At 45.9% G+C, this 17160-nt stretch overlaps 1 protein-coding gene across 1 annotated transcript in view; it reads right to left on the bottom strand.

Moving 5' to 3' along the window:
- The window catches only part of VAT1L (vesicle amine transport 1 like), a 159539-nt gene that overhangs the window by 81667 nt on the left and 60712 nt on the right, over positions 1–17160 (bottom strand). Inside the window, exon 4 of the mRNA XM_066243322.1 lies at positions 8835–8977. Coding sequence (XP_066099419.1) covers positions 8835–8977 — 143 coding nt within the window. The remainder of the gene's footprint in view (positions 1–8834; positions 8978–17160) is intronic.

Below are 17160 nucleotides of genomic sequence, written 5' to 3'. Positions count from 1 at the left end.
AATAGAGCAGAAGCCCAGGAGGTAGATTTATCCTCCTGGGTGCAACTATAAGAATTTCACAAAGCAGGAGGCAGCTAGGAATCTGGCTGGCAGCTGGTATTGGGAACCAGCCTGGGCTAGGAGGAGCATGAACATCACAGAAAGTCTGTGTTTTCATAGAGCTGCCTCACTCAACTTTTCCACGCCTTAGCTTTCTCCTTTGTAAAGTGGAGCTGGCATGTTTCTTTGTGCTAAAAATGAAATGAGGTGACCAATGAAATGCTTGGCCCATTGCCAGCCACCTAACGATCACCTCATAAGTCAGTCAACAATCCACATTTGTGGGCCATGATTTATGTGCTAAGCTCTGTCCAAGGTGCTGAAAGTAAAGTGGTGACTAAAACCAAGGCGTTCCCTTTCTTCATGGGGCTTCTGGTCTTGGAGGGACTGGCTTTCTTCTCTCTCTACCTCCCTTTTCAGTGAAGCTATAAAAATCAGGTTAATTTAACTTGCAAACTTCTATTTGCTCAATCTCAAACACTGTCTTAGAGAAAGAGGGTTAAATAGAGAGGATCTTCCTGCAGTAATGGAAGGTTCTAGACTAGAGAGAATCCACATTTGTGCTCTATTAAGCAGTGCTCTATTAAGAACAAGATTCCTTTTTCCATTCATGTATTTATACATTCACTCACTCATGCATTTAACAAACATCCACTGGGCTTCCACTGTTAGAAGATACGTAGGACGGAACCCTGAAGATTGTAGGGAAAATATTTATGCCCACAGAGCTCCTGACTGTGGCTGGGTTCTGCTCTACTCAGAAAAGAATGGCATTTCCAGATGTGTGAGTTCGCAGGATTACCTTGTTTTAGCACATAGGTCAGTTGTTATATCCCCACTCTCACACAACCCCCCCCCCCGGCAAAATTTAGGCATTGCAGTGCGTGTCAGCAGTTCTGCCCATGATATCACTAACTAGGGAATTTCATGCGTCTCTCCTGTGTTCAGACACTAAATGGACAGCCAAGTAGATGTGAAAATGCCTTTCAAACCCCCAAGTCAATCCCATTACAAAGGCTCCAAGATGATCAGTTTCTCTTCCACCTAATAGAGCACTTATCTGCACAGGTGTGCCCTTTCAAGTTCCACCTGTAAGTTCAGAACTAGGGAATTTGGCCAGTGAATCGCTAACAGAAGTGTGCATGGCTCTCTCCCAGAAGGCTCACTAAAACACAGATTATAGGCCCTGGCCGGTTGGCTCAGCGGTAGAGCGTCAGCCTGGTGTGCGGGGGACCCGGGTTCGATCCCCGGCCAGGGCACATAGGAGAAGTGCCCATTTGCTTCTTTACCCCCCCTTCCTCTCTGTCTCTCTCTTCCCCTCCCACAGCCAAGGCTCCATTGGAGCAAAGATGGCCCGGGCGCTGGGGATGGCTCTGTGGCCTCTGCCCCAGGCGCTAGCAGAGCAACGCCCCGGAGGGGCAGAGCATCGCCCCTGGTGGGCGTGCCAGGTGGATCCCGGTCGAGCGCATGCAGGAGTCTGTCTGACTGTCTCTCCCCGTTTCCAGCTTCAGAAAAAAATAAAATAAAACAACACAGATTGTAACTGCCTCCCTCCCCCTCTCCATCGAGCTTCAGTTAACCTGGGGTGGGGCCCAAGGATGTGCATTTCTAAAAAGTTCCCAGGAGATGCCGATGGTGCTGATTCTACCCCCACACTCAGAGAACCTCTGGTCTAAGCCAGTTACTCAAAAGCCAAGCCAACAATTTTTTAAATTAGTAATTAATTTGTTCCTTAAATATTTAGCATGGGCACTGCACTAGGCACTAGGAGAAATAGTGGCGATCCCAAACAGATTATATTTCTCCCTTTTTGGTGTTTTCATTAGGTAGACATTAACCAATAATTAAACAAATAAAAATTAAGTTGAAACAGAATGTGGGTCTAATGTCACAAAGGTATTACAAGACGATTTAATTCAAGAGTTTGCTCAGTCAGGGCTGCCAAAGAAGAGGTCCCAGGGATAAGTGGAGGGTGAAGGAGTTAGCTGGGTAAATAGTGGTGGCAATAGTGTTCCCGGCAGAGGGAACACCTGTGCAAAAGCCCCACAGTGGGAGGAGCCTGGTGAGCAGGAAGTCTGGGAAGTTGTGAGGGATGGAGTAGAGATGAGAGTGAGCTTGCTGTCAGGTGAGGCTGGAGAGACAGGAGGGAGTTGAAATGCACAGACTGTTGGTGGGCTTTAAACTGATGCCCCATACTTGGCAATTGGGTCTCCACCTTGTGTTGTGGGATGAGTAATTATGCTTCTGCCTTCCTCAATTTTACCAGGTCCATTTTCTGCCCACTTTGCTCATTCCTCTGGAAGTGGGACTCTGCTCTGCTTCTACTAGCCAGTCCCCTGGGCCAGCATGTCCTCCCTGTGAACTCCATTTTTCCCAAGATCTCTCTCTTTGCCTGCAGAATGGCCGTGCTCAGGAGCAGCGTCCCAAATGCTAGGCTGTGCACACCTCCCAGGGCACTCCTGATGGACCTGCCCAGCCCTAATCCTCACTTCTTGCCTGATGGATTCGTTTATTCACTGACTGCCTCTCCCACCAAAACATAAGCCCCATGGCACAGGGACCATGCTTGTGCTGCTAATTGTTGTGTCTTTAGCCTTTCCCAACCTGCTCGACATAGCATGAGTCCTCAAGAAATGTATGAATGAGTAAATGGATAAGTAAATGAATAAATGAAAGTGCAGAAAACAGTTTAGACTGGTATTCCACATCTCTCTACTTGTGTGTCCTTCGAAGGACATTCCCACATTCCGAGTTCTGCTGTACCCCAGGCATTTCCCAACCGAGCGTCATGACCAGTGTATGGGGCAGGCATTTTAACTCCACTGCCATGGTGGGGTAGTGAAGGCTCACAGGAGCAGTGCCTTGCCCAGGCTGATGTAACTGGCACAGCAGGAATTCAAATGTCCGTCTAGTTTAAGTGTAATGCTGATGGCCTTTTCACCACTTGGAATTTAGGACTTCATAAACACTCAAGCCAGTATAATTACGGAAGCACTGCTTCAGCAAGCAGCTCTGGGGATGCAGTCAATTTAATTTAGTCTTTGAAGAAGTCAGGTTTAAATTTTGTCTTTTAAAAGTAAATATACATGTATCCAGAGTCAGACCACGTTTTTTCCATACCGGTAGGCCAAGTGGTTTCTATTTTCAAGCTGCTTTTTTTCATCCTGGAGTACGGGACACACCCAAGGTCAGGGTCCTACACGCTGGCCCTAAATCTCTGGCCACTGGACAGCCATTCATTGAGTACTTGCTTTGTGCTAGGCTCTGTGCATGCTGAGCTGGGAACGCACAGGCGAAGGTTCAAGATTATCGCCACTACCCAGGAGCCCGTGGGTTACTGGCGGTTAGATTATAAACGGACAGCCCAAACAGAGTGAGCACAGCTTCAACAGAGGGACGCGGGGGGCTGTGGAAGACAGTCTTCTCTTGAGTGCTGACGGCTGAGCAGAAATTGGCCAGGCGACAAAGGGAAGGCATTTCACTGAGAACAGTGCCAACGGCCTGACTTCAGGTAATCAGCACTGAGTAGACCCAAGGAGGCCTGGGGAGACCAACCACGCTAATAAGAGGCCCTGGTTACTCTCTCCTGCCGGAAGGCCCCAAGACTGGCTGCCACAACCGACAACTGCTATGGGGGCAGTGAGCAGCTGTGCGGGTGGGGAAACAGCAGTATAGCCCTGGGCGTAGGAACGTGAATCTCATCTCAGTGTGAGGTTTAGTTCTTCCCCTTACTTGCTGTGTAACCTCAAGTGAGTTACTTGATATCTCTGTGCCTCTGTTTCCCCAACCGTGGAGGGAGACGATGGTGATAACGCCTGCCCCTGGCTTCTTTGCAAAGCTTGAGTGAGTTGATGCACATGGAACACAGGGCCCAGCTCGCGGTGGCTCTGGGTCCAAGACAGCTTTCATTACCATTTTCCAGAGTGGTCTAAATTGAAGAGAGTTCCTTTGGTTTAGTAAAAGACCACAAAAGACTGTGCAAAGTCTCAACAACCCAACCATCAGCCTGAGGATCCTTGAGGGTGTGGAGAGCCACCAGCCCAGAAACCGTCAGGACAGAGTCTCGATGTCCCACATTCAAGAGCACCTACTGTGCGCCAGGCACAGTGCTGAGCACTTCTGACATCTCATCTCATATGCCAGCCCTGTGACTCAGGGGCCACTTACTCCATCTGATGAGACTCAGTGGGTTCAGGCGACTTACCCCAGGGCCCACTACAAGTGATGGGATGGTTTGACCATGGCATCTAGACACCAGGTGAGGGCCCAGAGCAGAGTAGGGTTTTACCATGTGAGCTGTGGCCAGCCCCACGGTGACCACCACTGGCACGTCTAGTTTACACAGCCTCCCAGCAGGGGCTGAGCAAAGCGGGGGCAAGTCCCTGGGCATCCCGCTGGAAGCACCTGCTGCGGGTCTCCTGTGTATTCAGGCCACCGACTCAACCCCACACCTCCCTCAGCATTTCTGTAGGTGAATCGGGTAAAACGGTCTGCATAGGCACAGGGTCAGTTATGCCACAATTCATTACTCCCTGCTGTTGTTGCACCCTTTAGAAGGTCAGTGGCGTGGCGGGGTGAGATGAATCCTGAGAAAGAAAAGTCGGGTAGAGGCAGATGTCATTCCTTGGGCCCCTAGAGTGAAGGTGCTTTGGCCATTTCTGTCAGACCTTTAAGCAGACACGACTCCTTTGGGGGTTAGCTGTTCCTTCAGGTGAGGATTTCAGAACTGGAAAGCGCTCCAGCTCTCACTCATTACAAGCCCAATCCCTCAACCAAACTGGCCTCCGCTGGGTCTATTTAAAAGGCTTCCTGCCCCAAGGGTAGCTTTGGGATGGGTCCTCTCTCATCATGCTCACACTGTAAAGCACCCTAGTGGCTCCTTTAAATGGAGTAATTGTGAGGAGCACTAGCAGAGGGGGGTAGCTTCTGAGGGGCACAGGGCCAGCCTTATTTCTTAGGCTCCAATTTCTGGGGGCGTATGCCTTGCCTCTGCATATAAAATCATAATTACACAAATGTGGGCGGGGGGGGGGGCAGAGAGCCAAGAGCCACAGCTGCTCTGTCTGCTTTCTCCTCCGGTCACAAATCCCTCCAGGTCCCAGACAAACACAAATAGCCCCAGCTCAGGGGTGCTCTGGGCCAGATTCAGCAGCAATGAGATATTTTGGAATTGCTGATCCAGGACTTTCAGGCCTGTCCTTCCCTGGTTCCCCACTCCTCACCCCTTCACCGGGCATGCCCTCTCTTTGCTCCCCACCCACATGGATCAGTGATGAATTTCTCCTGAGTGGTAGCAGGTTCCATAGTGCCATGGCTGGGAGAGAAATTCTCTGGCTTTGCTAAGACATTAATTTTGCTTTATTGTAACTATCACTTGCAGTTGGATCCTTGGCTCTCTGCTCAGTTGTTTTTCTGAATTCCTTTCCTTTGAGAACTTGCCAGTGCCGTAGCTTTAACCATTACCTCTGGGCTCAGGACAGAGGGATGAGGCTATTGAAGCATGCTTAGCACAGTGCCGGGCACACAGTAGGCCTCTCACAGAGGGCTGAGTACAGCACCCCGTGAAATACAGGCTCTTCACAGGGTGCCGAGCACAGTGCCTGGCACATAGTAGGTTTCTCAGGAAATGTTTACTACCACTGACTCCCACATATATAAATACTTAGCAATACCGCCTGTAAGAATCCTTTCTTGATCACTTCCTGTTTTCTCCAGGTGATTAAGACGGTCATCAATTCCCACCACATCTCGGTTTCTTCCTCTGTGAATGAGGAAGTTTCACCTTGCAGCGTTGTCTGACATAAAATGGTCTAACAGCCTTGCTCAGCAGAGTGAGAGGGGACCAACCCAACCTGGTGCTATTATCCACCTTTCCCTGGGATCACTCGCCTTGCCTGGGACTCACTTCCTACCTCCCTCTACCTAATGAAATCACTCCGGTCCTTAAGCACGCCCTTAGGGGCGGTCCACCCTGGTGCTCTCTCTGATTTCTCTCTTTATTTTTATGGCCCGTATACAGTCAGATGCGCACGATTCAAGTCTTCTTACCCTTATACTTGATTTCAATCACAGTCCTTTCTCTCCTCGCAAACAGAGAAGGATGAAGTGATGTGAAGGTTAGGTCTGCACTAGGAGTATGTTTTTCCTGCTCCCTTTCCCACGCCTGGCTCAAGGCTGAGAATGTGCCCCAAAGAACCTTACCTAGTGACTGGTTTATGAAAGACTTCTCATCTCAAAGAATTTTCTTCTTATTTTTTTCCTAGCTTATCAGACACATAATAATGTAACACATAATCATGTAACACTATCCATGATCAAAACAATAAAGAGAAGTCACTCCCGTTTCCCCACTTTCCGAGGGCGTTCGCCTTGATGCCTGCCCCTCCCACTGCATGGTAGCAGTTGGATTTTTTTCCCCCTCCCCTTTCATTTTATGTGCTTCTGAATTGAGAATTTATACAAAGCTGAGATCACAGTGTAGATGAAATTTGGCAGTCTGCTTTTTTGCACTCAGTATGCTACCACGGGTATTTTTTTCATTTTGTGACAGAGTCTTCATAATTATCTTTTTTTAGGGCCTGCATAATGCTCAATGTGTGGGCGTAGCGTACGCCGCGGAGCCCTGCGCCTCCTGTTGGTGACGCAGGCGGGCTGCTGCTGCCTCGGAGCGATCTCAGCTGACAGGTGCCGCACCCCTACACCGGGTCAGAAGCAGTGCCCGGCTTTGCAGCAGGCAGCTGGGAACCTGTTGCTTTGTTCTTCTTTTGAATTATTTCCTGAGAATAGGATTAGTGGGACAGAGGGCATAAACATATTTGTGGCTTCCAGGTCATCTTCAGTCCAATTCCAGGGGTCTCTACTTGAAAACATAAGGAATGTGGGACATTGCACTTTAAAGAAGGTGGTGGTAAGCTGGGTCTCAGCTGCTGTTGCTTTCTGCTCTTCTGACCTCAGTAGAAATCATTGATTCAGGGGCTAAAAGCATCAGGTCAAGGATAGAGAGGGACAAGGGCATGGAACAGCTACCTGGGAAATGGGGACAGCAGGAGCTCCCTGGTCATAGGTTGACCCTCTTCTCTCTTGACCTCCCACATCCTTCCACCTCTGGCTGCACTGGTGTCCTTTCAGATTCTCAAATTTCCCAACCCTTTTCCGAAGCAGGGCCCTAGCGCCTGCCGCTCCCCTGGTCAGAGATGCTCTTCCTTTGGCCAAATTCTCATTCTTCAATTCTCAGCCCAAATCTTGCTCTTCGATGGGCGATGTGTCTGATTTCCCCATCTGCATATGTTTACTAGCACCTTGCATTTCCTCACCAGGCACGTATTGAAACTGTAAATCAATGAATTAAAAAATGTTTTTTTGACCCCTCTTCCCCAACTAGACTCAAACTCCATGAAAACAGTGACTCTCGAGGTGATCTGGCTGTATCTTCTGCTTCAGCCCAGTACCTGGCCCAACACACACAGTCAGTATTTATTAAGCGGTCGGTACATGAATAAAGGAAAGTATGCTTACAAAAATAATAATAAGATGAAAGAAAAGATTGCTGAGGGGACAATGGTAGTTCATTTTCAGACCACAGTTTGATAGACACTAGTTAAAAGAAAAAGAACTGCCTGAGGGTTTTGCAGCTAAGCGGAGGTAAATCCTGGAAGTCTTAAAAGATGCCTTCAGTCTCTAGACATCTGAGAACCGGAGGGTGAACTAATATCTAGCTGTGAAGCTCTCATTTCATGCTCTATTGGAAATATTGGGACAATTTTGAATTAAAGGAGAATCTCTTTGTTTAAAACTTAAAAACTAAATCTGAAAATTCAGATCATCAGAAGACTCTCCTTTCCAAGAAACTTTCACTTCATCTGGTCTAAATCTATCTCCTCAGACAACCACATCTGCCATCCCTCTAGTCCCCCGGTTTTCTGTCTTCACGTGTGATTTGCAGAAAACCGTGGTGCTGTTATTATGTTGCTAGCTGGACAACTTTATCCCTTTGTACCTTACAATTTGCTGCTGATGAATGAAGATACAGAAACACTGGCTCCGGGACAACCCCGAATCCCCTCCGGGGCTGTGAGTGGAGCAGAACCTGAGAACCAGCCTTGAACTCTGGGCAGCGGGAGGGGTGAGATGCACAAATCATCTGAGATCACGGAGGCAGCTGGGTTTCCCTCCTGACTCCCGTGTTGGCATGCACACAGCCATCCATGATCAACAGCGTCAGGATCACAGGTAGAAATGGATCGGGTTAGAAGCCAGCATCCCCCTGGGTGACTGCAGCAGCAGTCAGGAGACCGATCTCTCTGCCTCCAGCCTCCCCTCTCCCATTCATTCTCTGCACACCACCAGTGACTGTTCAGAACCCAAGTCTGATCACGTCACCACATCGGTCCTTTGTTGGCTCTCAGTCATACCCAGGCTGGAGTCCGCATTTCTGCAGGCTGTTGTGTGAATGAATGAGAAATAAATGTCTCTTGTGTTAAAGGCAGGTGTTACAGCAGCTAGCATTAACAGCTTGGCTTTGCAAGTTATAAATGAGCTTTTCAAGTTACTTCACTGCTCTATACCTGGGTTTTAGCTTCTGCAAAAGGGGGCCAATAATAGGGTTGCTGAGAGGATTGAATGAGCCAATACAGGTTATGTATTTAGCACAGAGCTAGTCATACTAAGCCTCTAATATGTATTTACTACTATTACTGCTATTAGTCGTATTAGCCTCCCTCTAGATGGATGCACCTGTTCTTTCAGAGAGAAAAGAGCAAGGGCCAACCTAGGGCTCTTCTGAGCAAACACCTTACCTTTTCACTTCTTGCACATAGTCTGCATTTCGGTCAAACAGGTGGGTCACAGACTCTTTGATGGCCTCATGCTTGAAAGTAGAAGCTGTTCCAAAGACAGTCACATTGGGGATCGTGGAACACAGCTGAGCAACAGCTTGGCCCTGGAAGTAAAATACAATAAACAGGTCACACAGGAGAGCTACCATCCAACAGCCGGTGTTGCTGGGTGGAGAGCAGGATTTCTCAACCTTGCCACTGTGGGCCCTTGTGAGGCCAAATTAGTCTTGGTTGTAGGAAGCTGAACTGTGCATTACAGAATGTCTAGCAGCCTCCCTGGTCTCAACTTATCAGGAGCCAGGAGCACCCCCTGTTGCGACAACCAAAACTGTTTGCAGACATTTCAAAATGCCCCCCTAGGGGATAATACTTCCCTTGCTTGAGAAGCACTGGTGTAGAGGAGTGTTGGTGTAAGCCAGCTAAACCCCAGCACCAAGACTTAACAACTATCAACTACACTGAGCCTCAGATTCCTCTCTGTAAGCTGTCAGTAATGGCACACACTCCACGGGGATCTTGGGGGATCTTAGTTTGGATCCCCCAGAAGCAGACCCGGAGGCAAAGATGCAAGTGTTAGTACTTTATCAGAAATATAATTGCAGGGACTACCAAGATGTGAAAACAGAAATAGAAGGCAGTCAACGAAAGGTATGTTGTCAAGCCCGTTTCAAACACTGCCAGGGTCCAGCCCCGGGGGGGAGGATCCAGGGGTCCCACAGGAAGAGACGGCGTCGGCGAAAATGGAGTGAGAGAGCCGAATTATTTTCTTTCTCTTTATTCTCTAGTTAGCATTTACTGCCAGGCATCTCCCTCAATGGCTGGTCTAACATTACTTTTTATGCACACACACTAAGTTACAATCACATGGTATTTTCAATACATCATTGTTTTAGTTTCACTATGGTTACATATTTTTAGATAACAGTTCATTCATATCTATAAGCTACAAGTCAGGTGGTAAGTTATTCAAAGTACAGTTATACAATAGTAATAATAATATTGGTACAAACTTCTAAAAGATTAGTACTAATTAATAACTCTATTTTACTCTTGTTGTGAGTCAAGGGCGCAGAAAGAGATAGGAGACAAAATCATCAAGGACTAGCAGAGGACCACCGCTTGCTCAGGCAAATAGCCTTGAGTTCATGTAGTGTCCTAATTATTTTTTCACAAGACTACAAAAGGCTTGCTATTAAGAAACTGACATAGTATAAAGAGTAATTTTTACTTAAAGATACATAGAGTGCACCTGCAAGATAGGTAGTAGCAACATAATATCAGAAGGCATTAGTTGCTATTGCTGCTATGAATCCTACCACATAACTCTCCTATTCTTGGAAAATGCAAAAATCTCATGAGAATGTTTTACTGAGAAAAGCCCAGTGACTGTCTTCAGTGACAAAACAAGTCTTTTAACAAAACATTCTTTACTAGCCAGCTGCACTCCTATCCAAGGCCACGCAACAGGCCACTCCACTCCACTTTATCTAAGATTCTAATGTCTAGTTAAACTTTATTTATTTACTATATTCATATACTAGCTAAGTTCTAACTATATTCTTTCTAACATGATTAATAAGAAGAAATTCTCCTACAAACTTAACCCTTTATGAGGGATATCATGGCCAGCCTCTTATGTTTATGAGCCCAGTTCAAGGGGCTTACAGGCTTTTCTGTGGAACTTACACCTTCTGTCTCATTTCCAAAGAAATTACTACAAATCTACAGGGAAAGTACAGTACTATTATCCCTGTGCCATAAATAATAGCACACACCCAGAAAAAGGGGGGAATATAAGGCCAGATTAATTCAAAAGATTAAAGGGGGGAGTATCGTTGTGCCTTTCCTTTGCGGTGACTTTGTCAACCCGCAGCTGTTGGTCTTACTGCGGTGACTCTATCTTCTTTTGCTGTGACTTTGTCAACCAGCAGTTGTGGATCTTCTTCTGCTGTGACCTAGTTAGCCAGCATTAGTGGATTGGCTCCCGACAAAACACGGGCAGGGTGAACTCAGGCCCTCTGAAGAACTCGGCAGCAAATGGAGAATATACTTCAGACTTACCCCAACCAAGTGGGGAGAAAGCTGGAATATTTATTCACCAAATTTCGATCAGGTATTGGCTGAGGGTTGCTTCTGCAGCAGTAACTCCTGTGCATGTCTGGCTTGTCCTTTTGGACAGCCAGACAGAAGCCCTAAGCAAGCAACCTTTAGCATGTTGAGCTGAGTGCAGAGAAGATATAGTGCAGCCGACAGCATCTGCTACAAGGGTATTAAATGAGGCAATATATAACACAGACTAACCACCTGGCACAAAACAGGACACTTAATAGGTATTCAGTAAATCTTAATCATCTGTACCCATTAGTGGCTTATTACGTCCAGGGCTGAGATATCCAGGTGTATAAAGAAAAGGTCAATGCATGAGGTTTAAATATTAAATGATCCAGGAGAAATCACAAATGCAGTGAGAAATGGATGATTTTTCCATGCCCTTTTTCAGTATGCTTGAAAATAAAAGTGTTTGGACAAAATACTGTGACCGTGTATATTCAGAGACCTTCCACAAAACCTCAATTTGTTGGTAAATACGACGCATTCTAAAATGAAGTACTGTCTCTTCCCAGTATATTTCCTCTGTCATCTTTAGGAGGCATAAATTATCATGGGGGGGACTTATTCTATCAAAGTCATCTGTGGTATTTATTTCTACGTATCACTTTATGTATATGTCTTCTTCATATTGATGGGCGAAATTAGGTTGGCAGGTCAGTTTGTGACAGTTTAATTCTTCCAACATTTACAATCAAAGGCAACATGGAGAGAATCAGAATGTCAGACTTGGAAGGTCATCCAATTACCATTTCCCATCATTGTTTTATGGATGGGGGAAGGGGACTCAAGAAGGTTAAGGTGACCCAGTTCTTCAGAGACAGATCTGAGATTTAGAGCAAGGTCTCCTGATTTCCAGTTATTGCCATTTTCTGTTATGCCAAGTTATCAAGTTATTTTGACACTTAAACTAAACAGACTTTCAAGTTGTGACCTAAAACAGACACAGTACTGACATGCTCATGTGGAGGTCAACATTTCAGAACATGGGTGAGAACCGAAGACTCCAGATAGGCTAGATAATTCTCTATTCTTTTTTTTTTTTTTTTTCCATTTTTCCAAAGCTGGAAATGGGGAGGCAGTCAGACAGACTCCCGCATGCGCCCGACCGGGATCCACCCGGCACGCCCACCAGGGGGCGATGCTTTGCCCCTCTGGGGCGTCGCTCTGTTGCATCCAGAGCCATTCTAGCGCCTGAGGCAGAGGCCACAGAGCCATCCCCAGTGCCCGGGCCATCTTTTCTCCAATGGAGCCTCGCTGCGGGAGGGGAAGAGAGAGACAGAAAAGAAGGAGAGGGGGAGGGGTGGAGAAGCAAATGGGCGCCTCTCCTGTGTGCCCTGGCCAGGAATCGAACCCGGGACTCCTGCACGCCGGGCCGACGCTCTATTGTCGAGCCAACCGGCCAGGGCCAATAGTTCTCTATTCTAATAGCTTTGATATTTGGCTAAGTGTTTTATCCCCTGATTTTAGAGAACAAAGAGGGGACCATCTTCACTGGAGAGTATAAATATCAGCCATCGACATAGCGATCCTCTCAAATGTGACAGGGCTTGAGCCAACCTTGTTAGTCCTGGGATGGGAGATGAAAACAAGTCCCAGCATCTGGGTAGTCCCTCCTGCCCTCTGGCCTTAAGCGGACATTACATCGATCCACTTAACTATTTTTCAGATTCCTATTATGTACTAGTCACACTGTGCTATAAATGCTGGAGTGTCAGAAGGACTGACACACCTTCACCTCTGGCTCTAGTCCCAAACCCTCACTGAGTCCCAGGCTTGTGTGTTGAGCTACCACTTGGGCACCTATCTCTGCCTGGTTATCCAAAAATACATCACACTCAGCTGATCTAAAACAGAACACAGGGCTACCTCCAAATGAGTTTCTCCCTATATTAGTTTAAGACTGTTGTAACGAAGTTCCACAAATTGGGTGGATTAAAAAACAAATTATTGCTTCACAGTTCTTGAAGCTAGAAGTCTGAAATCAAGGTATTGGCAGGGTTGGCTCCTGCCTTTCAAGGGAAAAGGTCTGATCCAGGCCTCTCTCCTTGGCTTATAGATGACCAAATTTCCCCTTCTTATAAAGATGCCAATCATATCGGAGTAGAGCTCACCCTAATGGCCTCATTTTAATTTGATTACCTCTGTAAAGACCCTGCCTCCAACTGACGGCCCATTCTGAGGTGTCGGGGTGATGATTTCATCATATGAATTTTGGGAAGACATGATTCAACTCATAACACTCCTCTTACTGCATTTTCTGCCTCAGTGGACGGAACTGCACCATTTACCTATCGCTAAAGCTAGGAATCTGGGGTTATTCTAGACTCCTTTTCTGCTCTTGCTCCCACATTTAATTAGTCAACAAGTATGTTATTTCCACTCAGTGTTTCTTATGACCGCCTCTTCTTAGTCTGGGTTGTCATACTTCCTCCCCTGGGTTATGACAACACTCTTCTAATTGGCCTGGCTGTTTCCATGTACACTTTCACACTGTGGGCAGAGTGATTTTTCTCAAACACAACACTGAGCATTTCACTATTTGTTTCCACGCTTCCCATTACTTCCCCTGTCTTCTGGGATGAAAGGCATCCCCTTTATCGCACAAGGCCAGCCCTCACCGATCTGACCCAGTCTACCTCATTAGCATGCTTTCCCTTCACTGTTCCAATATCTACTTCCTAACGACACACAGAACTTGAGTCATCACTGATTGACATTTGCCATGAGCCCGGTGCCGGCAGCCCTCATCGCATGGCATTCCCACAATGAGTCTTTAACCTTACCTCACTGAGGAAGAAGCTGAGGTTCACGGAGGTTAAATTCCTGGTCCAAGGACATTAGGGTAAGATGTGGCCGACCTTAAATCTCTGTACTTATTAGCTGAGCAACCTTGTGTAACATATCAATTCCTCTAGTCCTTCATCTCAATATGTGGACTGTAATACTATTGATATATGGTCTCTAAGATTGTTGTGGGATTATACAACATAATGAACCCGAGGGCTTAGAACAGTGAATGGCAATAAACATTTGCTATCACTACTCTATGACTACAATTACTGTGCTTTTATTACATCAGCAGTAGGAGCACACCCACTACCCACCATCAGCCCCTGAATGTCTTACGCTGATTTAGCATCAGTGCTAGCTTTCTCCATGCTTCCCCTCCTGATCTTGCCCACCCACCCACTTCTTCAGATCACAGCCATTCCCTGGGAAGCACCTCGTCTACAAATCCTTCCCAGCCACCCAGGCAGAGTCTCTTGCCTCTTTTTGTGCCACCATAGCTCTGTGGTTCTTTCCTCCAGGACAGCGGCCACCACAGCCTTCTGTGGGTGCTAACTGATTCATCTGTGAGCTCCATGAAAGTCAGGGACTGTGTCTCATTTGGTTTTGTATCCCCGTGCTCAGGGCAGAGCCTGGCCTGGCACATAGCAGGTGTTTGCTAAAACTTCTTGAAAGGATGCAGGAGAAACTCAAGTAGTTTCATAGGATGGGAAAGCCCCCTCATCATTTTGCAGATTTCTAGGTCCGTTAGTACTGCAGAGTGGGAATAAAGCATATATTTAATTAATGCATCTAGTTTCTGACCCAGGCAGAACTATACTGTTTCCATTTTAATGAGAAAGATACGTGTGGTAGTAAAATGAGCTGATGTAAGTAACTGAGTTACTTACATATTTATACTGTTATTTAATATATAATACATGAATATTACACCTGTAATATACATTGATCTATGAATATTATATAATATAATTAGAATAGTGTATAATTATTATATATTTGTGTACATATATAATTACTATCTATTACATAATATTCCATTTCTAATATATAATTACTATAATGAGACAGTATGCCCCACCCCTTATTCGTGGTTTCAGTTTTCATGGTTTCAGTTACCTGAGGTCAACCGCAGTTCAAAGACATTCAATCAAAAACTCCAGAAGTAAACAACTCATAAGTTTTAAATTGTGCACCGTTCTGAGCAGTATGATGAAATTTCACGGTGTCCCACTGCATCCTGCTCAGGGTGTGACTTGTCCCTGTGTCCGGCTGTGTCTGTGCCATACACACTACCACCCATTAGTCACTTACGTGCCATCTCAGTTATCAAATTGACTGTCACAGTATCACAGTGTTTGTGTTCAAGTAACTTTTCTTTTATTGTCACAATTCTATTTTTTATTGTTGTTGTCAAGCTTACTGTGCCTAATTTATAAATTAAACTTTATTATATATATATGACAAAATGTTATATATATATATATATATATATATATATATATATATATATGGTTCAGTACTGTCTGCTATATCAGGCATCCACTGGGGGTCTTGGAATGTTTGCCCTGTGGATAAGGGGAGGGTTATTGTAATATAATAATTAGTATGGTTCATAAGACCACTATATATGCTACATAATATATTTAATATAATTAGTATAATATACAAGTATTATGCCTTATATCATTTGCAGCAGCTCTCCCCGCCTTTTAGGTCTGTCTTAATTCAGTCGGGCAGTGAGAGGCCCTTGCAGCTCCTCAGTGGTTTTCTAGAGTAAACAATGCTCAGCATTCTGTATTGAAGCAGCAGAGGGCCTTCCCTCACATTTATAGAAAAGCTGTCCTCTCCCTTCTGCAACTCCCAAGGTGAGTGCAGGATCAGCACCTAATTTATCCTTGTTTCTCCCACATGCCTGGCAAATAGCACGGACTCAATAAACATTTGTGGAAGACGGAATGAATTTTCAATAAAAAGGATTTTGCAATTTACCTGCAGACCCAGAACATAAAATGAACAAGACAATCCATTCTCCCAGCAGCAGCAATAAATGGAGACATGCATGCACTTGTTTTTAATTGATTTTCCTTCCCCTCTTTAGGGTGTGCAAATCCGGCGGCAGCCTCTGCCCCACTTCCCCACGGCTCCAATCCGGCAGCGGCGGCAGCTGCGGTTCCCTTTGTCTCCCCCTGTGCCAGGCTCTGTGCTGTGTGCTCCCTTAAATCCTCAGACCGCTCTTAGGGTATTCCTGGCTCCCTTTTATACCTGAAACGGGGGATTCTGAGAGGGAAAGGAGCTCGTCCGAGGTCATACGGCTTGTAAACCATAAAGCCGGGAGACCAACGGAGCTGCAAGGCCGCTCTACTGTTAGCCTCTCATCTGTCCGCCTCTCATCTGTCCAGCTGAGCAGTCAAGCTGCTGGCACGGAACTGAAGTCTTAGCGAAAAACCCCGGTTCTTGGCATCGCTCTGTAAGGCTTCACTGCGCCACTAGGATTCACATGGGTGAATGCATTTCAACCAGTTCAGTCCTGAGGCCAGGCCTATAGGGGTTCCCTCAAGCAGAGCACAGACTGGGGAATCCAGAAATAGTTGTTACGGGGGAGCTGTTTTGCATCCTTAAAATCTGACTCGTAGCAACACACTGGCAGCTCAAAGCACAATCCTTTTCCAGAAAAGTTAGGCGCAGTAGACAAATGGTGAGAAGAGCCAATACATCTATGTAAAAGGCCTAATATGCTGCCTGTTACACACTAAGTACTCAATAAATGCCAATTGTTAGCCCTAACTACCCTGGACTCAGGGCTGAACCTGGTTGAAATTCTGGTCACATACTCTCTAAATGGGAACTTAGGATAGATGATTCTGTCAGTGCACTGAAATTTAGGATTCAGCCAAAGAGATTCAACTAAGTAAGAGGCAAAGAATGGATGGCTTAAAAGGGCCTCTAATGTAGACACGATCTATCACCCCAGCTGTTTCTCATAGTATGCCAGAATTCTAGCTTTGACTCACATGGAAAGATGCTCAGTCTTTCCTAATGGCCACTCACTTCCTCACCACAGGACCTTTGTACATACAGTTTCCACTGCTTGAAATCCTCTCCTGGGTCTTTTCTCTTGGCTGATTGCTAGTCATCCTTTGAATCTTAGCCTCTCTGTTAGTTCACTGAGTCATTCGTTCTATCATGATAAGGCTATTTAACAAGTGTCTGTAATAGATTAGACACCAGAAGAGGTGCTAGAAATGCAAAGGTGAACAAAGTCATATATGGTTCCTGTTATCTTGTAGCTTGCATTCTAATAGGTGCGACAGATACTAATAAAAATAAAATAAATATGCTATCAGAAGTACAATTATACATCTATATCAATAGAGTGCGAACACCA

The sequence above is a fragment of the Saccopteryx bilineata genome, chromosome 9 (assembly GCF_036850765.1).
Source record: "Saccopteryx bilineata isolate mSacBil1 chromosome 9, mSacBil1_pri_phased_curated, whole genome shotgun sequence".
Taxonomy (NCBI): Eukaryota; Metazoa; Chordata; class Mammalia; order Chiroptera; family Emballonuridae; genus Saccopteryx; species Saccopteryx bilineata.
This window is presented reverse-complemented; position numbering and strand designations above follow the sequence as displayed.